Raw genomic sequence first — 21,323 nt, 5'->3', positions numbered from 1 at the left:
TCCCCTAGTGTATGGAGAAGCTGTTCTGATCCAAGCTTTAGGAAGCATGAAGTCTGCAGATCAAGAGGACCATGGTCTGACAACAAAAGACCATGCAGCTACTGGAGTATCTGCATTGCATCAGGTGAGGATTACAGTGTCCAACATGCAATCACAGAAAGCTCAAACATTATCAAAACTGTATGGAATAACTGAGGGCTCAATTGTGCCTTTAGATGCTGAGATGGTTAGACTTTCTAAACATTTCCTTGAACTTGGAAAACATTTCAAAAATATTACAGAAAGAGTTGCATTTTTAAACTGTTTTTTTCAACCAGTTGTAACAGCCCAGTGTTGGAGGTGCTGTGGATCTGCCCCCTGCCTGAGGGAGCGCCGACAGAGAGCACCTCTACTAGGAGTGAAGCCTACTCTCCTCCACATGCCTGGTCCCAGCTCCCTGCCTCTCTCTTTAGGGAATGCAAAGGGAGCACAGAGACTGTAATTGTACCTGGGCCTCTTGTGGCTACTTTCATCCCTCCCTCCCTCGACACATGTATATGGCTCAGCCCCAGCCACCAAATGAACCTAAATTCTTAACTCTTCTAAACTAGCCAAATGAACTAATTGTTATTTGAGCCCAATAGGATGAAACAAATGTAGAATTTGTAGTTCGTCTTTTTGAACGATGACAAGCAAAATAAATAAATAAAAAAATAGGAAACTTTCCAGGAAGCAAAAAAAATCTCATTTCTTTAAAACATTCATCACTCCACAGTGCCTTGTATAAATTGCTTTACACTTTCACCAGCAAAAGTCTACTCTGCAATCACTTCACACGTGAAGCATTTCAGATGGGTTGGTTGGTTTATTTCAGCAGGACAGTGTCAAGTTCATAATCAGACTCTACCACAGCTCCAAAATAAAGACTTAACCCTGGGCAAGCAGCATCTGCCTCACTAAACTGCAGGAAGCACATCACTATATAGCTTCAGAAGTGCTGAATTGCATGTTGTAAACAACAGATGATCACTGACCCTGGCAAAGAGTGGTTATTTTAAAGCTGCAGAAAGTTGTTTTGAGAATTCAGGAGCCTTTTGTGCCTTAAAGTAATCAATGGTCTATTGTTTCCTTAAACTTACTAACTCACACAAAAGCATGGAAATAATATAGGGAAAAAATGTGCAGAGAAAGAAGGAACAAATCTTCTTGCTGTCTGGTTAAAGCAGTCAGGGAAACAAACAAAAAAATATAAACCTCATCTATAAACCACAAGAACATACACAATCATACAAAAAGCAAACATCCTAGAGACAGACAGTTTCCCAGCTGGTGGGAAGTGGCATGGTCAAACTTTATCAACTAAAATTCATTTACATCAGTTGAGAATCTGGTCTAGTTTAGTTTAATCTTCTTGGGTTAGTTCTTCTCTCATTTACATTACTCAGGAGGACTTCCAGCCAAGTCAATGGAATTAAACCAATGTAAATTCACAGTGAGAGGAGACTCAAACCCGATGGTTCTCAGGCAAAAACTAATTTGGAATAAAAAAGTTAGAAGCACTGGTTGGGTTGAGATACAAACTCACACAACCCCAGTCCTTCCCAGATCAAAGGGAGGAGGTGAATTAGGTTTGCTGAAAAAAGAAAGCATACACTGTAGAGAAACAATATCAGTTAAGTCAATTGGATTTACAGTTTTCTGCTACATATCCACTCACACCAATACTTTTTTTTTAAATGACTCCTGTTGTGGTGACAGAAGTGCAGTTCTGACAGGGAACAGAGAAGAGAGAAGCACACATTACTAATAGTTCCTGCTCTATGGTGGCATTGTCTGTGTATGGTAGGTGTGTATACTCTCATTGTCAGGACTGGGAACGAGAAGGGCTGACCATCACCAAGGATTCCTGCAATTATTGCATGCTGGTGGCTCAGCTGTCTTTAGTTTGAATTGTCTGGAGGATTATAGAAAGGACACATATAACCAGGGGCAGCTCTAAGCACCAGCAAAGCAAGCACATGCTTCGGGCAGCCCATTTGTAGGGGCGGCAGCCAGCAGTGATCCAGCATGGGAGCTGTCATATAACCTAGTCCCAGATTTGGACCTTAGCGTCCAAAATATGGGTGTTAGCAGGAAAACCTCCAAGCTTAGTTACCAGCTTGGACCTGGTACTGCTGCCACCACCCAAAAAATTAGAGTGTTTTGGGGCACTCTGGTCCCCCCGAAACCCTTCCCTGGGAACCCCAAGACCCAACCCTTGAGTCTCACAACCAAGGGAAATAAATCTTTTCCCTTCCCCCCTCCAGGTGCTCCTGGAGAGATACACAGAAGCAATCTCCGGGAATCTAAGCAGAGGGAGTCCACCCTCTGTAATTCCAGTCCTGGAAACAAAAGCACTTTCCTCTTCACCCAGAGGGAATGCAAAGTCAGACTAGTAAATCTAACACACACAGACCTCTCCCTGATTTCTTCCTCCCACCAATTCCCTGGTGAGCTGCAGACCCAATTCCCTGAAGTTCCCCACTAAAGAAAAACTCCAACAGGTCTTAAAAAGAAAGCTTTATATAAAAAGAAAGAAAAATACATAAAAATGGTCTCTCTGTATTAAGGTGACACATACAGGGTCATTTGCTTAAAAGAATATTGAATAAACAGCCTTATTCAAAAAGAATACAATTTAAAGCACTCCAGCAACTATATTCATGTAAATACAAAAGAAAACCAATAGAAACCTTACTGCCTTACTATATTTTGTACTTACAACTGGGAAACAGAAGATTAGAAAGCAGGAAACAGAAGTCCTCCCATAGCCGAGAGAGATAGATTCAAGACAAAGGACTCACACACTACAAACCCTCCACCCAGATTTGAAAAAGTCTTGTTTCCTGATTGGTCCTCTGGTCAGGTGGTTTAGATTACTTCTTTCCAGGTGAAAGAGACATGAACCCTTAGCTATCTGTTTATGACAGGAGCTGAGAACCAACAGGGGGCCCTGGGAGCTGTAGTTCCTTCGTTAGCTCCCTGCCTATAGAGCCAGCTCTGGAGCAGGGAAAGAACTACATTTCCCAGCATTCCCTTGGTCACTACCAACAGGAAAGGAAGGGGGAGGGAGTAAGGTAGCTGAGACATCATGCTGCAGCCTGCTGAGGACAGAGAGAGCTGCACTGTGAAGGGTAGGGAACCATATATTATTATTCAAAAAAATAGCACACTCCATGGGGAGGAAGGGTAGCCCCACCCTGTCGCCATCCACTGCCTCCAACTGCCTCCCCACAGAAACTCCAACCCATCCAAACCCCCTGTTCCCTGTCCCCTGATCACCCCTCCCAGGACCCCTGCCCTTAACTGCCCCCCAGGACCCCACCTCCTATGTAAGTGCAGCTGGTCCTTGTCCCCTGATTGCCCCTTCCCGGGACCCCTGCCCCAACTGCCCCATCGGACCCCACCCCCTATCTAAGCCTCCCATCTCCCTGTCCCCAACTGCCCCCTTCTGAGGCCCCCCCAACTTTCCCCCAGGACTCCACCCCCCTACCTGTCCCCTGACAAATCCCTGGGACTCCATGCCTATCCAACCGCTGCCTGTGCCCTGACTGCCCCCCCAAAAACTCTGACCCATCTCACCCACCTTCATCCTGCCCCTGACTGCTCCCCTGAAACTCCGCCCCATCCAACTCCCTGGCTCCCTGTCCCTTGACTGCCCCCCCGGAACCTCCTACCCCTTCTCCAACCCCCTAACCCTGTTACCGTGCCACTCCACGCAGCGCCAGACACACTGCTGCATACATGCTGCTGTGCTCCCCTGCAGAGCCACAGCCCCCCCCAAGCACCTGCCTTCCAGATTTGAACACCTCAAAATTCAGGAGTGCTCAAGCTCAGTTTTGGCAGCTATTACTTCATTTCTTCCAAATCGAATATACTGATCCACTGTAACTTGCTGTAGAAAAAGTAGGATAAAATTGAGCAAGAAATGCTTCTCAGTGGTTTTTAGGACTGGAATTGATATTTTCAACAGCCATTGTCTTTTGTTTTTTTGTTTGTTTAAAAGGAAGACAGTGATATTGCACTGGAAAATTCCCCATAGAAACAAAGTGGAACAAAAGAATAATAAAGGCAGCTCAACTTTTCCTCATTTATGGAGGACAGTCTTATAATAGGCATCTAGATATCCTCCAATCACACAAGCTGAAAATTGTTCCACTTTATTGCAGTTCTGTAACCATGTAGGAACCAATCCTGTCTGTGTTCTGTGCACATCTAAAATTCCTGCTGAATGACCTGCCCTGGGAGCGAGTTACCAATGACCCAGAGCTGGGGCGGCAGGGGGTGTGGGTGGCTGGGTGTCGGGGGGAGAGCCCAGGGCTAGGGCATCAGGGGGGTGCGGCGAGGAGCCGAGGGCTGGGGCGAGGGGCAGCCAAATTTTTTTTTTCTTGGGGCAGCAGAAAACCTAGAGCCGGCCCTGCATATAACTTTTTCTTAACTCCTGCTCCTCAGGTCAGACCATCCTTTGAACTGTTCCCAGCAAGCTGAAATAATCTGTGGCGTATGCAGTGCAGCCTGGTGAAAGTGAGCTATTTTCAAAAGGTGAAACAGGTTTTTAGAGGTTGAAAAAAATTTAATAGTAGATTTTTATTTTTTTTAAATGGGAAGAGTTGAAATGAGCCCATAGGGAGTTATGGTAACATCTGTGAGGGGGAAGGGGCAGTGCATGTTGCTGAGGTTTTATTGACCCTCATCTGAATTCTGCCAGGTAGTCCATGTCCTCTGAGACTGATTCTAACATTCTAAACGGATGCTTAACACCCTGCCTCTTTCCCCCAAATGTGCAATTTCCCCACATGCCAGATTACAAATTTACCCAAGTTTGAGACTGTAGGACAGGCAATATTTTGTCTGATTCATTATGCATCAAGCTTAGAAATGGGTTCACTACATAACTCGAAAGGGGAAATTCATAACTTTCCAATGGGGCTCAAAGCAGAACTTACTTCTAGCTGTTGAAACTCCCAAGATATCAGACCTTAAGTTGTAACATTTTTATGTCTGAGCTCTGAACAGATGAACAAATGCCAATTGAAGCACATGGAGTTACATGTGTAGAGGTATAAGAAACAATCACAATGCAATAAAAAAAGGGTTCTGATATGTTTGTAAAATCTTTTATCCCATGTACAATACATGGCATGTAGAGAATAAAGCATAATGTGGTATGATATAAAGGTTTTAGCAGTGCTCATTTGAGATCACCTGCATAATTTACTCATGGCTGCACCAATTATGAGCAATGCAGCCATCTAAAACTCATGTTTTAAATTCTTTATAGCACCCCACATCTTCATGTATTCCATACATACACATTGCCATGATACATGGGATCACATTCCATCTTAAGCTGGAAGCACTTATTAACCTAAATAGATATAAACTATAGACACAAATAAGCAGACTTCCATACAGCTTGAGTTTCAACTATGTCTCCTTTATTTACTAGGAAGCGTATGCTTTCTGAAAATCTGTACAGAGCCCAGAGGAATCTAGTGGCTGAATAATTCTCTCCAAGTAAATCTATTATTAAACACTTACACACATAGATATTATAGATAGGAATCACAGCAAGGTCTATACTTAAGGCTGCCTAAGGGTTTCCATTTTAAAGGGCATTTTTCCGTTGTTTTTTCAATACTTTTTTATTTTCAGCTGAAATTTGATATGTTTGCTCTCAGTCATGGGACGCATTTTTTCTAACGGTCCTTCCAAATCCAGTGAGCCATTTTCAAGTATGAAAGGGTGAAAACTGCAGCTATTCTGCTAAGAAAAATGTTATGCCCTTTCTTTTTTTCAACAGCTCCAGAGCTGATGGAATCTTAACATTTGGCAGAAACATGGCCCCTAGGTTGCAGATGTGTCTTTGATTGATCTAGTGAAAATCACATCTGATTTGGCAGAGTTAAGATTTAATAAATGTTGTGCACACATATGCACTGTACTTTCTCAAACCCATACACAGAGAGGAAGCTGTATAGCACACATACACACACAGATAGATAATGGACCCTTGGATAGTGCAGCAAGAGCTGGGGGAATGATAGAGATGTATGCCTATCTCACCATTCACTCACAGGGAAAAATTAACTAAGAGAGGCCAGGATCAGACAAGACTCCATCTCCATAAGGCTTAACAACCATTATTTACAACTGAGAGCACTAACAGAGTCAGTTTCTAGGAACTAGTTAATATCCTCTTACCTCTAGATTTGCTGCAGGGAGCCCTGGAATTTGATGTTGCTATGCAGCTTATGTCCAGGGGAATTCAAAACTGGCTTGTTCTTTTTTGCCTCTGGTCCTGAACACACCTTCTGGTTGTCAATGTACAGTGCAGTTCTCTACCACAAGAGGGTTCAAAATCCAAAAGTTCAGGGGAATGAATGTTAAAAACCTCCCAAAGCAAACTCTTGTATCATAATGAACATATCCAGTGCTGCCTGATGAAACCAGATGGCAGTTTCCATTGCTGATGGGTGGCTGTTGCTGTGTTTCCAGGAAATAGTGGTTATTATTATTATTTATTTGTATTACTGTACTGCCTAGAATTCCCCTTACTTAACTTTAATTTTAATTTAACACGAATAAATCATGGGGTTTATCCTACAGGCAGATCTCCAACTTCTCTCCTCCTCTGTGTTTTATTTAACTACTATCCTTAAACTAAATCTGTGCACTGTATTTCCTGTCTTCTGCCTTCCTATACTCCAGTGAAATCACTTCTGCTTCTGTCCTTCACCTGTTTGTCGGTCTTTCTTTTGTTTCTCTTCAGCTATCTTTCTTTCTTCTTCTCCTTCCTTCCCTCCCTTACATTCAGTACCTTTCTCTACCTCAGCCCAAGCTCAGCTGACCACTCAACTGAAATGCTACCCAGAACTCCAGACCCCTCTTGAAAGCATTTTGGTTTCACCTAGACTCCCTGGAGGGGCAGAACTCCATCTCAGATACTCTTCTGACTCTTACAGGGTCATTTGCAGTGGTGTTGTAGCCATGTCAGTCCCAGGACATTGGAGAGACAAGGTGGGTGAGATAATATATTTTACTGGAAGTTGGTCCAGTTACCTCACCGCCTTGTCTTACAGGGTCATCTGTCATATGCAGTATTGTTGTAGCTGTGTCGGTCCCAGGATATTAGATAACCCAGGATATTGGATTCTGTTGGTCTAATAAAAGATATTACCTCATCTGTTGTGCATTTCCCTTTCATCCTTCAATGCTGTGCATCTCCTCTTTTTTTCATCCTACTGGGTTTCAGCCCAAACCTATGTAGTTGCCCTTTGTTCCTTCTTCCTAATCTTCAACTCACTGTTCCTTCTGCCCCCTGTTGCTGCCACATCCTCCCCATTTCCTATGTATACACATGCTTTGGGGTGTCAAAAGTCACCAAACACAGAGTGAAGTGCCCATTTTTGAAAACTGGGCTCTGGAGGGATCACTTCCTCTTCCCCTTGCCATGCAGCGGTCTCTTTGGCAGGCATTTAATAGTGTACAAACAACATCTTAGGACAGGAACTATCAAATGTCATATCTACTTGATGCTACAAGGGGAATTTAGGTAGACAGAATGTAACTGCCCAAATTGCAATTTGGCAAGGATACTGGGGCTAATTCTCTTTCAAAAAAGCACTGTGGGACATTCAAGTGGTATATATAGGCCTAGCTGCACTGTCTGACCCCAGAAATGTAGCTTTGGTTTTATACCTTGTCTGAATGATGCCACCTCCTGCAGCAATGTGCCCCTAGCTTCATTCTGGGGCAGTAGTTCAAATGAGTCTTGATTTGGATGAAAGCAATTCCCTAATGTGTCACCAAGACCATATCCTGAAACAACTGGGCACGGTGCTGCTTGGTTTTGAGATTGGAACAGCTCAGATTACTAACCTTCATTTCCCCCTTCTGTCTTCTCTGCTTAGCTCCCCCTGCCCCAGCACTGCACAGTGGATCGTTCCATATGATTTGGTCTGGAAGGAGTTCCAGAGCGGGTAGAGGAATAGGTGAAGAGTGATGTGGTGAGTTCCTTCCACACAAGTCAATGTGCCGAGCTTGCCATATCCAGTTTTACCATTTTCCACTTCTCTTACAGAAAGAAAACTGCCTCTGTGGGGACCTCAGCATGCCAGAGACTAGACTGAGATCATCTTATTTGAGCCGAGGCAGGATTTGATTAAACTCAGATTATCAGAGGTGTAAGATTGTTTCATTAGCAAAAATGGGTCATATGAAACCCCCTTCATCAGCTGCACCACATCATGACACGATGGTTCTCTCACATTGCATCTCTTCCATGCAGCTGGAATCGCTTTCTCGCTCAACATTAAACTATGGGATGTTTGCAATTAAGCTTCCCCCCCCCTTTAAAAGTAACATTCAGAGCTCCATAAAGTCATCTGGAAGTGCCATGAACCTTTGGACTGAGATGGATGTGCACATGGCTGCCAGGGCTGGATAGCTATTGGCCCAGATGTGAAGATTTGTGTTGGCACTGGGACACAGGAATGTCAAAGTTTGAGAGACTCTGGCCAGAGTCCTGATCTCTCCAGATGGTCACAGGATATAAAGTGCAGCTGGGAGGCAAGCTCCAGAACGCTCCTAGAGAAGCTCTGAGGCTGCAGAATTGCATTAGACGAAAAGGAGGAGATGAGGAAACTTCTGGTGCTGCTACTCCTAACCCTGGCAGCCTTCTGCTATTGTGCAAGAGGTAAGGGGACACAGTATTTATCTCAATTGGAGTATTCACTGAGTATACTATTGAACACTTAAAACTTGAGAAGACTGCTTGCTCAGGAGAAGACCTGCTTTTGGGCTAGGTGGTATACAGTGGGCTATATCATTGACAAGGTGTTATATTATTATATAGGTCACAAATAAGAATGGGTTTGGGGGTCTCCAGCCTAATCCCTAATAGACATTTGCCTCCATTAGGACACAAACTATTGCACACCAGGGCATGACTGGCAATCTCAGAAATCCAGTTTAGGATTTAGGTGAATTAGCAAACCTGGGTCCCCAGTTTTGGGCAAATGGACTGCGCTGCAGGTCAGAATTGAGAGGAATTGTCTAAACTGCATGGACCATGGGGAAGGCTATGTTGTATCTGCCAACACTGGAAAGTTGTACAGTACCCAGAGACATCTGAGGAGAAAAATAAAGCTACACCTTTTAATTTCATTAAAATATGTTGGACTGGGAGAGTTTTTGAAGGCACAATGAAAAAAATGGCAGTGATACTGTTAAAAAAATATGGTCATAAGATATAAACTGCAGCTGGGAGGCAAGCTTCAGAACCCTCTTAAATAAGAAATAGCCATAGAGGAGTGAGCTGCACAGCTGGAAAAGGGTGGGAGACATAGATCTGAAATAGCAGGTGTTCAACCTCTCTCTGCTTTGGCAGACTGGACAGGGATGCTGAGACAGGAAGGGTAGAAAGCTTGCCCTGTACTTGCCTGTACTATGCCAGTTCTTGTCAGCGTTAAATTCTTCAGTGTTAAAGGTGACCCTGTAAATTAAATACACTCTCACAGGCATCAGATTGGTGAGAAATAAGTTAATATTTTGCAATACAGTTTTTAATCTTTGATTGTTTTCCCCTCAGAAAGCTTCTATCCTTCATTCCTGGTCAGTCTGCTCTAAAGCAGCTATTGTATTCCAGTCTGTTCATTAGTCTTGGTCTAATCCTTTATCAGTTTCCATGTGGAGTGAAAAATTCAGATAGGCTCCACCAGGAGTGGTGCCAGGGTTTCTGGCACCCTAGGCAGAATTTGGGGGGTGGCATTTTGTGCGCTCCCCACGGGGCGCGCGGAAGCTTCCGGTTCCACTTCCATCTCGCCGCCAAAGAAGGACCCTCCGCCGAAATGCCGCAGGCGACAGCGGCAGTCATTGAGCTGCTCAATTGCCTGCCGCTGTTTTCCGCGGCACGTCGGCAGAAGGTCCTTCTTCTATGGCGCAACGGGAGCGGACCCGGAAGCTCCCATGCGCCCCGTGGGGAGCACACAAAATGCCACCCCCCAAATCCTGGCACCCTAGGCGACCGCCTAGGGTCGCCTAATGGAAGTGCCAGCCCTGGGCTCCACTAGCCTAGAGATTTCCAGAAGGCTCCATTCTACAGCAGACAGCATGTTGCTCTCTGACATTTAGTAAGGAGTCATTGTCTCCTGGGTGGCACAGTTTGGATAAAACAGGAACTGGCCAGTACCTTTGCCAAAGCTCACAGTCGAACTCCTGAATCTTTCTAAGGTTAAAAAGCATTAAGTTAAAGACTCTCCATTCCCTCTCATCTGCAATCTTCTCCTCAGAGGAGGAGGTGAAGGGGGTATCAACTTGGTCACTACTTTTACCTCCCTTACTACAATCCTTCATCTGCTGCCTCACCTGCTGTAGTGTCTAGTACAGGAGGTTGGGGGTCAAATGTCCTAGTGTCTATTCTCTGCTGTGTTACTTTAGGGCTTAGGCAAATCATTTACCTCTCTGTGCCTCAGTTTTTCCAGCTGTAGTATGGGGATTATAGTGCTTTCCTAAGCCACAAGATCATTGGGAGAATTAACTGGTTAGTGCAGGGGTAGGCAACCTATGGCATGCCAGCTGATTTTCAGTGGCACTCATACTGACCGGGTCCTGGCCACCGGACTGGGGGGCTCTGCATTTTAATTTAATTTTAAATGAAGCTTCTTAAATAGTTTAAAAACCTTATTTACTTTACATACAACAATGGTTTAGTTATATATTATAGACTTATAGAAAGAGACCTCCTAAAAATGTTTAAATGTATTACTGTCATGTGAAAACTTAAATTACAGTGAATAAATGAAGACTCGATGCACCACTTCTGAAAGGTTGCCAACCCCTGAGTTAGTGTTTGTAGATCACCTGGTGATCCTCAGATGAAAAACACTGGAACTATTATTAATCACATTATTACTAAGACTCTGATGAGGGTTGCTGCTCTGCTGGGTTCCCTATGGCTAAGAGCTGGGGGATTCAATGCAGTGTGACAGACAGTGCTTTAGAGGACATGAACTTCAAATGAGCAGCAGCACTGGGAGACAGGTGAATGGGAAGTACTGGGGCAGGATGATAGTGAAGAGGCTGTCTGGGCAGGGCCGGTGCAAGGATATTTTGCGCCCTAGGCGAAACTTCCATCTTGCGCTGCCCCCCCCCCCCCAAAATCACATACATTATACACAATACACGGTCACAGAGTAACATGTTATAATTTAGAATTTATGTTTCCGCACTTTAAGTTTAGCAAATTTAGAAACAAGTCAATGCTGTGAGAAATTCCTCCAAGTCAATGCTGTGAGCAATGTCATGTTCTAGTGACAAGGTAGATAGCCCAACAAGTCTTTGTTGCAACATTGATGTTCGCATGTATGTTTTTATCAATTTGAGCTTTGAGAAGCTTCGCTCACCACTGGCCACAGAAACTGGGAGAGTCAAGAGGATGCGAAGAGCAATAACTGTGTTAGGGACACTATCTGTCAGCTGGAGGTCAGGGCTGTGGGGAGGATGGGGTCAGGGGGTTTCCAGCTCAGAGGGACTGAGCTTGGAGCTGGGGGTCAGGGCTGTGGGGGGGATGGGGTCGAGGGGGTTTCCAGCTCAGAGGGACTCGGCTCAGAGCTGGGGGTCAGGGCTGTGGGGGGGATGGGGTCGGGGGTGCCTGAGGGCACTGGGGCAGCTCAGCTCTGCAGGCTGCTGTTCTCTCCAGCCATCCAGGCACAAGGGGAGCAGCAGCAGGGACCAGCCAAGGACCAAGGGGGCAGGAGCACAGGCACCTGAGGCCAAGCTGTGGGGAAGCACTTGCTTACCTTGCCCAACGCATGAGCATCGGGCTCCTCTCTCTTCCTCCACTCCACCAGACCACCGCTGAGGCTCTTTTCTTCTCCATGCCCCTCGCTGGGGCTGACGTGGAGGCTGAGCCAGGGGGCAGTCCCCGCTTTCCTCCAGAAGCCCTGGTGTTGTGCTGCCCTCGCAGGGCTCCTGCCACGTGCCCTAAGCAGAGCTGTGCAGCTCTGCCCAGGCGCCGGCGCCCCCACCGGCAACGAGAAAAATGGCATAGGCTGGAGCCCCTGCTCTGGGAGGGAGAGGGATTCTGAGCCTCTGCCTGCAGCTCAGGGATTCCCCTGGGTCAGCGCGCCATGGGCAGCCCAAACCTCTGGGCTGCTGCGGTGGCGCCCTGACCCAGGGGGGCCCTGGGCTTCTCGCTGCCGCGGCGGCACCCTTACCCAGGGGGGGCCCTGCGCTGCCGACTGCCTCGGTGGCGTCCTGACCCGGGGGGAGCCCTGGGCTGCTGGCTGCCGCGGCGGCGCACTGAGTCAGGGGACACCCTGGGCTGCCGGCTGCCGCGGCGGCGCACTGAATCAGGGGACACCCTGGGCTGCCGGCTGCCATGGCGGCGCCCTGAGCCGGGGGGGCCCTGGGCTGCCGGCTGCCGCGGCGGCGCACTGAGTCAGGGGACACCCTGGGCTGCCGGCTGCCATGGCGGCGCCCTGAGCCAGGGGAGCCCTGGGCTGCAGGCTGCCGTGGCGGCGCCCTCACCCAGGGGACCCCCTGGGCTGCTGGCTGCCACTGCGGCACCCTGACCTGGGGGGGGACCCTGGGCTGCCGGCTGCCGCGGCGGCGCCCTCACCCAGGGGACCCCCTGGACTGCTGGCTGCCGCGGCGGCACCCTGAGCCAGGGGGGGCCCTGGGCTGCCGGCTGCCCGCTGACCCACGTGGTCCTCTGGGCTGCCGGCTGCCGCGGCAGCGCCCTGAGCCAGGGGACCCCCTGGGCTGCCAGCGGCCGCTGCCGCCGGCAGCTCAGACTCCCTCTCTGTCCCAGCAGCAGCTGCTGCTCAACCATTTAAAAAAAAATTTGGGGGCACCACTTTTTGGCACCCCCAAATCTTGGCGCCCTAGGCAACCGCCTAGTCCGCCTAAATGGTTGCACCGGCTCTGTGTCTGGTGATCTCTGACTAAAGTTTGGGGTGGTGGTTCACCAGGTGGAGGTGAAGACTGCTCATCTCCTCTAGGGGCAGAGGGAAATAGGAAGGGATAACTCAGTGGTTTGAGCATTGCCCTGCTAAACCAAGAGCTGTGAGTTCAATCCCTGAGCGGGCTACTTAGGGATCTGGGGCAAAATCAGTACTTGGTCCTGCTAGTAAAGGCAGGGGGCTGGACTCAATGACCCTTTGGGGTCCCTTCGAGTTCTATGAGATAGGTATATCTCTATTTATTATTATTAGGGGAGGGGGCAGAAGAAAATCAGCCATGCTAGCTTCCGCCTCCTGCCACTGGTGACAGGTTGTTTCGATAGCTGAGAACAGGAACTGGGGACTGCTTGGGGGTAGAGATTACTTGGAACATAGTGAATGAGACATCTACCAGTTTCCCCTTTCTCTTCACTGTGTGAGTGTGATACAGCAAAACTGCCATTTAGCTCTCAGAAGCTGCTAGGTAAAGGCCAGATTCTGATGCCCTTGCTCAAGCTGAGTAAGACCTCACTCTGCAAATCAGACCCATTGAAATCAATGGTACTACTTAAGTAGCGTGTATTTAACATGAGCCTCAGAGTCACAAGCTGAACCTAAGTGACTTAGAGTCAAACTCAGATACCCAGACTCATGCTGAATAGCTCCTTTCTCCACAAATAGTCTGCAGGGTCTGATCAGACATCAAATATGTCTTGCTGATGTAAATGCACACAGTGCTTTGGAAAAAACAACAAAAAACCACAACCTTCCCCTCAAAGAGTTTACAATCTAGCAATTAATCAACACATTTATTTTCCTAAATCTTCTTTGTCCCCTTAAATACACTTCTAAGACAATAGCAGGTAGGATTTGCCATGGGTGAAAGAGTGATTGGTGAAGAACTAAAGAAGAGCCTGGGTGGTTTGGAGTGGTGAGCAGAGTATGGGTCCCATAAACCCCCAGTAAAATCAGAGGGAATTCCCCTTGGGTGATTGCAGGGACCATTGAAGGTTAGAATTAAGAATGACATCGGTACATACAGTGGGTTCTTATGTTCTTATGTCCCTAGCCTCTGTTTGCCAGAAGCTGGGAATGGGCGACAGGGGATGGATCACTTGATGATTACCTGTTATGTTCATTCCCTATGGGGCACCTGGCATTGGCCACTGTCGGAAGACAGAATACAGTAACTCCTCACTTAACATTGTAATTATGTTCCTGAAAAATGTGACTTTAAGTGAAACAATGTTAAGCGAATCCAATTTCCCCATAAGAATAAATGTAAATGGGGAGGTGGTTAGGTTCCAGGGAAAATTTTTTCACCAGACAAAAACTATATCTATCTATCTATCTATCTATCTATCTATCTATCTATCTATCTATCTATCTATCTATCTACACACAGTGTACATTTAAAAAAAACAATTTAATACTGTTCACAGCAATGATGATTGTGAAGCTTGGTTGAGGTGGTGCAGTGAGAGAGTGGAAGAGGGTGGGGTATTTCCTAGGGAATGCCTTGCTGCTAAATGATGAACTAGCACTTGGCTGAGCCCTCCATGGTTAACACGTTGTTAATGTAGCCTCTCACATTCAACAAGGCAGCACAAATGGAGAGGGAGGAGAGACAGCATAGCAGACAGAGACAGACACACACCTTGTGCGTGGGGGAGAGAGAGAGATGCACATTGGTCCTTTAAGTAAGCTGACCCACTCTTAAGTGCATTGTCTTTTTGAGTGGATCAGGAAGTTGAGACAGCAGCTGCTGCCCCAAGTTCGCTTTGTCTCTCTCTGTCGGTATCCCCACCCTGCTCGATATGGAGAAGGGGTAAGTAGGGTGCAGGAGCATGGGGGAGGGCAACACGCTGACATTAGCCTCCCTCTTCCCACCACCTCCATGCACAGTAAGCAGGAGGCTCCCGGGAGCAGCTCCAAGGCAGAGGGCAGGAGCAGCACATGGCAGTGAGGGGAGGGACACCTGAACTGCCCTGCAATTGATAGCCTGCTGGGTGGCTGCTGCACAGGGAACTTAGGGGAGCGGGGAGCTGATGGGGGGGCTACCTGTCCACCTCAGTTACAAGCCCCCACCAGCTAGCTGCAATGGGCTGCTCTTCCTGCAAGCAGTGGACAAAGCAGGAGGCTATCAAATGGCATTAGAAGGGAGCATTGCACAACTTTAAACGAGCATGTTCCCTAATTGATCAGCAACATAACAACGAAACAACATTAACCTGGAGGACTTAAAGTGAGGAGTTACTGTACTGGGCTAGATGGCCCTTTGGTCTGACCCAGCATGGCTGTTCTTATGTTCCTCTTTAGATGACTGGAAAGCTGGTGGGGTGACATGATGACAGGCATTACATTCTTCCTTGTACCTCAGTTCTGGTCTACGATGCTCCCGAGGGCAAGACTATTCCTAAGTATTTTAATACCTGCCTCTTCTTCACATTCTGTCAAAGGCCCTCAGCTCATCAGAGAGAACAAAGAAACACATCTTCCCAGTGGAGAAGGAGGAGAGATGGTGCCATCCAGGCAGTGTCTATACTAGGCATTTGGGGCAAAGTTTCCCATTATGTCTACCACCACTGCATCTCTTTCGATAGCTGTATCTCCTTCCCTTATTGGGTGACACCATTTCCCTTCCCATCTTGGCATTTTTATCACTATGTCATCTTACTCCAAGCAAGCTGAAATGACACTATGTGTATGTCTACACTAAAGCTGGAGATGATTCCAGCACTGGTGGACATACCTGTGCTAATACTGATTGGCAGGAGTGGCTAGCCATCCTGAGTATGTACCTGTGGTCTGGGACAGGATCATACTTGGATGTATAGCCCCTCCAGCTGCTCACACAGCTGCAGCCATACTTTGGTTTTTAATGCATTAGCTTAATCACAGTTAGTTCAAGTATATCTTTGTGAGATGGAATTTACACCTTTCAGCTCTAATGTAGTGATACCCTATAAACTGTGGTGACGTTGATAGAACTGAACCAGTATTAGCCATAGTGGGAAATTTTTGCCCCAAACTTCTAGTGCAGACAAGGCCCTAGTGGGGGCAGAGAGATAAAAATTCCCAATGTGGGAAGGGAAATGATGTTGCCCAATAAGGGAGGGAGATACAGTCATCCAATGGGGGCCAAGGACTGGAATCACATGCTTGGTTCCTGTGTGGTACCTCCTGACTCCTATTCTTTGTTTTCCAGATTCAAAGGACACTTTGGAATCACACGATGTTGAAGGTGAGTATCTTGCTATGACTTTCCCCCATCTCTGCACCTGTCTCAAGCCCTGCATCTGCCTCCATCTTTCCCTTTATCAGTATTAGGAAATGAGTGAGATGTTTAGAGAATCCTCTCATTTCTTTCTCCTTCCTTGACCAACACTGAGATCTACAGCAGGTGCCATCATGAGTCCTCTCGTCTCAGCAGAGCACTCGTGGCAACTAAAGGTCCAATTTTCACATGACATAGTGGAACAGGTGGAACCCTGCAAACAGTAGGAAGCAGTGACATGAGCAGGCTGAGGTTTTCAGTTGTCAAATAAACCAGGACATGAGGCAGGCCGAGCCAACAATCACGTTGCTCTGGGAGCTACATGGGAATTCGGGTGTGAGCTAGCTGAGGTAGTAGCAGAATGGACGGATGCCCATCATGGGTGTCACAGAATGGCAGGGCTCCTCTATTGGCTTATCATTGCAGGAGTTAGAAACCTGCACTGAGCTGCTCAGTTGGTAGTTCTGCTGACTTGCTGGAGCAAGAGAGGCTTGTTAGCTCCACTAGGATATAAGGGAGATGGAGTGACAAAGAGAGCTAGGGTTTGGGACAGAGAGATCCCTTCAGGGAAAACCTAAGAACAGCCAAGTGCTGGGAGAAGGTTTAGGCTGAGCTTTATGTTGTACAACTGCAATTTCAAGTAGCAGGAAAAGGGTAAGTTTGGACTATGTACTGACTATGCATATTCTGTTCAGTTCGGAGTGGGACCTGAGTTTAGGGTCTGAAACGTTTCCCTGCCTCTCACTCCGCTCTGCAGACTGGCTCACAGAAATCCATTAGGAAAAATATCCCCTGGCTCTCTTGGCCCCCTCTGTCCCCTCTCTTGTCCCATAGGACGAGGAATAAATTGCCGCTGGGGATCATTAAAGCTGGAATTCCCAGAGAACCAATCAAAACATGGGGTGGAGGGAGAGAGAGAGAGAGAAACTTCTTTACAAGAGTTGTTGTAATTGCTGGCACTTCTTACAGTGAAGGTTTATTTGTAGGTGGTATTTCAGACATGACCTAAGCTCAGCTTGCCAGTTGGTACCCAGAGATAACACCGTCTGTCCCTAGGAGATAAACAGCTGGGCTCTCTCACTGGCCAAGTAATCTGGCATCAGAAAGAACATTTTGCTGGCAGTTGAAAGTCTGGGTTAGGGAGATGAGATGAGCTGGAAATGGTACAATCTCTATGCAGGAAGAACTTGGTGGCCCTCTCAGAGCATTCCCCAAACACAGGTATCCAAAACTCTCCATGCAGAGCTCAGTGTGCCGGAGCAAGGGGTGCAGGGTCCTCTGTCCTCTCAAGACTCTTCACAAATGAGCACCAGGATCTCTCTGTGCAGAGATTGCCGGTGTATTTCCCCATTGGCAATACTCTCAATGTGATATATGCCATCATGTGCCAGCAATGCCCCTCTGCCATGTACATTGGCCAAACTGGATAGTCTCTGCGCAAAAGATTAAATGGACACAAATTAGACATCAAGAATTGTAACATTCAAAAACCAGTAGGAGAGCACTTCAGTCTCCCTGGACACTCAATAACAGACTTATAAGCGGGTATTCTTCAACAAAGAACTTAAAAAACAGACTTCAAAGAGAAACTGCAGAACTGGAATTAATTTGCCCAACTTGACACCATCAAATTAGGCCTGAATAAAGGCTGGGAGTGGCTGGATCACTACAAAAAGTAATTTTCCCTCTGTTGATACTCACACCTTCTTGTCAACTGTTGGGAATGGGCCACATCCACCAATTGAATTGGCTTCATTAGCACAGACCCCCCACTTGGTAAGGCAACTCCCATCTTTTCATGTGCTGTCTATTTATACCTGCCTACTTTTTTCCACTCCATGCATCTGATGAAGTGGGTTATAGCCCACGAAAGTTTATGCCCAAATAAATCGGTTTGTCTCTAAGGGGCCACAAGGACGACTCATTGTTTTTGCTGATACAGACTAACACGGCTACCCCTCTAAAATCTTTCCTAGCACTCTGCACACATGGGCACCGATATTCTTAAGCACAGCCTTCTTACAGTCCTTTAAAGGTATTCCGGCTGCAGTGTCTCAGCAGGCAACAGTCAGTGACACAACCTCCATTGCCTTCAGTCACCTTGGGGTGCACTGTGGACCTTGATACCAAGGCTTCACTGTGCAGTGGCCAGTGTGACAGTCCATATTAGGTTGTGTCAGACTGTGTAAAAGAAGGCAAGACTCTAAGGTGATCAGGACTGGAGAGAGAAGGAACCATGTCCCTGCAGATTTGAGGCTTGAGTCTCTTCACCTACTGCTGTGACCCCACGAACTGCAATAGCTTTGCTCCAGATTTACCTCAGGCTAAGTGACAAGAGAATCATGCTCCTGGAGTTCATGACCAAGCAGGTTTGAGTGGAGGGGGAGATAGGTCCCTGAAGCTGTGGAAGATAGGGAGGTGGAACTGTGAAGGCTGGGCTGAGTAGGTGTGGTCTGGGAAGTAAGGTGAGGAGGGACTGTGATAAGGGATAGCAGATGTTCCATCTCCAGAAGACACTCTAGTTTTTGGACTATAGGCGGGCAGCCCCAAAGCTCTAACCTACTCTTCTATTCTCCCATGGCAGGTGTTAAGGTAAAAAGAGAAATGGCTAATGCCTTTGTGAGGAGGCAGAAGAGGTCCTACCCCTTTTATGAAAGGTAAAATCTTCCCTGCCTCACCAGTTGGGCTAAGGACTGAACTCTGTATTGATTATTTCAGAGGGGGATAGGAAGGCAGTGGGATGTGGCAAGGAATTTGATTCATGTCTGGGATAACATCCTCACACACACAAGCAGAAAAAAGAGGATGCTGGAGATACTTACTGGAGACAAGTGGCCTATTCTTCCTCAAAGGGCCATAAATATCCCCTGAGGAGTCTCTGACAGACATAGAGTGACCATAGTTAGCTTTACATCACCTCCTGTAAGAGACCCCAGCACAGGGACATGCCAGATGCATTGCTGGGAGTACTCAGGAAGGGGGGATACTTGGCCAGCATTCCTAGGCTGCTGATACTTCTGGCTACTTGGACTGCCCTTAGGGGCCAGGGAGAGTGGGGTGCAAATTAGAGGCTTCTCTAGTCTGTATCAGGGACTGAAGCAACCCGCTACACAGGGTGCACTAAGGAGGTTTCATCTTTGCCTTCAGTTCCTGCACAGAGCTCAGCTCTGCTGCAGGGATGAGGTCAGATCAGACAGGCTCTTAATTCTGACTAGGCCCAGATACTACAGCAAGCACATCTTTTTTTATAACACTCCTGGAGACAGGGACTCGGAGAACTTCAGCTGACAGATTGACACAAGAACATGCTTCACATACCTCCTGGGAGAGGTCACCAAGCTACATCTCACAGGGGCCCTAAGGGATAAGACATTTCTAGTTGAGCATCCTTGGACAGTAGTTAAAGGCCTGGGTTTAATCCCCAGTCAGTAAAGCTTCTGAAAGGATAACTAAGGTTCCTGGGTAAAGTCCCAGCTGATAGACCTGACCCACTCCCCTGAAACAATAACCAGGGAGCCTGGGTTCTATCTTTAGCTGTTAGAGCCTTGTGAGCGAGATGGGGAACTGGCTTCAATCCCTAACTGATAGAGCTCCCTGAGCTTTGACATTTCTCAAAGGGGCTAGGTTCTAACCTGTTGTAGGTAAATATTATATTCACTATAAGGGAGTCCCTCTCTAGGGAATGTTGGGTAATCACTCTCCCTGAGTTCAGAAGGTGGCATAGGAGTCTGATGAGTCATGAGTGGCATCTTTCTCTTTGTCTACTGCAGGTACTATGAAATGTACAAGTCCCCAATGGAGATGAGGAAGGAACAGTGTGAAAACTACGCCCCCTGTGACTACCTGTCAGAACACGTGGGGTTTTATGCTGCATATCAGCGTTACTTTGGGAGATTCTGAGGAAGAGACTGTCCCTTCCCCCACCTGGCTAGCGTCCAGTCTGACCTCCATAAAGAATGGGGTAGTGGGAGGAAGGAAAGGAAGTAAAAGGGAGACTTAGATTGGGCCCACTTCAATTCTGCTCAGCACTGATGAGAGCACAATGGCAAAATTTATCCCATGTATCCATTGTCCAGTCTAAGACTGCTAAACACTAGTTGTGATCCTTCTACCAGAGGCATTCCCCCCATGGCCTCCCATGGTATTTTGAGCTTCTTCAGAGAAAGGAAGGTGAGGAGAATCCATCTTATCTGCTTGCTATGGAAGTTCCAGAGCAAGTATAGGAAGAGGAGATTCTTCTGAAGAAACTCAAAATATGACAAAGGGCAGCAGCAAGAACTTTTTGCTCCCTCCCCTCCCAAAAAAGTACAAGGTGAGGGGTGACTAATACGAGAAATGCAACTGTGTGTGTATGTGTGTGTGCTGTGGAGAGCAGTGATCCTCATGCACCCACTGGAATCGGGGGGTCCTGCTGCTTCCTGTTGGGGAAGGTTCAACAGTTTGCAACCACCAGGTTCCAGGGTGGGGTGATCAGCCCAAGTGTATGTTAGTAACAATGCATGAGCCCCTAAAGGTTTGGTGGGTCCATTCAACTAAGCACCTTGATTTCATATACTTCACTGAGCTTCTTGGACCTGCAAAATTGGGGCGGAAATCTCTGGTGCTTCTGATACACCCTGTTTCTGGTCAGGCTGAAAATACCCAAACAAAAAGCTGTTCCTCATAATTAGCTTGACACTTATGTTTCTGGTTCTGACTCAAACGAACAAACAAAAAATGCAGAGGCAGATGTAAAAATAAAACAAAAAGTTAATTGAACTTTTATGAATCGTCAAAAAGAAAAAAGGGGGTCAGTTCAGGGTTGGGTTGGGTTGAAGTTGGGTCAGTGCCAGGTTTATCCAAATTGGTTTGTCTATCCCCAATATGTATCTTCCCTCTTTGCAAATTCATGCAGGCATCTTTTTATGAGTTTTATGCATTAGCAACTTTCTGAAATTTCACCTGTACCATCGTATGTTCTGTTCTGTAAGGGAGATATCAGGTTCTGTAGAGGGGCAGGTGTCGGCTCAGCAGCAAAATTCGCATGTTGCCTGGTGAAATCATCCCCAGCTGTTGGCTATAATAAACGCTGGTTATGTAAAGCA

General features: G+C 46.9%; 1 protein-coding gene across 1 annotated transcript; it reads left to right on the top strand.

Moving 5' to 3' along the window:
- Positions 1-8,302: 8,302 nt before the first annotated feature.
- Positions 8,303-21,323, top strand: LOC115644279 (osteocalcin-like). Its single transcript, XM_030548403.1, has 4 exons — positions 8,303-8,716; positions 16,171-16,206; positions 18,824-18,896; positions 20,010-21,323. The coding sequence occupies exons 1-4, from the start codon at positions 8,656-8,658 to the stop codon at positions 20,137-20,139; spliced, it is 300 nt and encodes a 99-aa protein (XP_030404263.1). The 5' UTR covers positions 8,303-8,655; the 3' UTR covers positions 20,140-21,323.

Source organism: Gopherus evgoodei, chromosome 1 (genome assembly GCF_007399415.2).
Source record: "Gopherus evgoodei ecotype Sinaloan lineage chromosome 1, rGopEvg1_v1.p, whole genome shotgun sequence".
Lineage (NCBI taxonomy): Eukaryota > Metazoa > Chordata > Testudines > Testudinidae > Gopherus > Gopherus evgoodei.
Note: the sequence above shows the minus strand (reverse complement) of the source record. Positions and strands in the feature narration are given on the sequence as shown.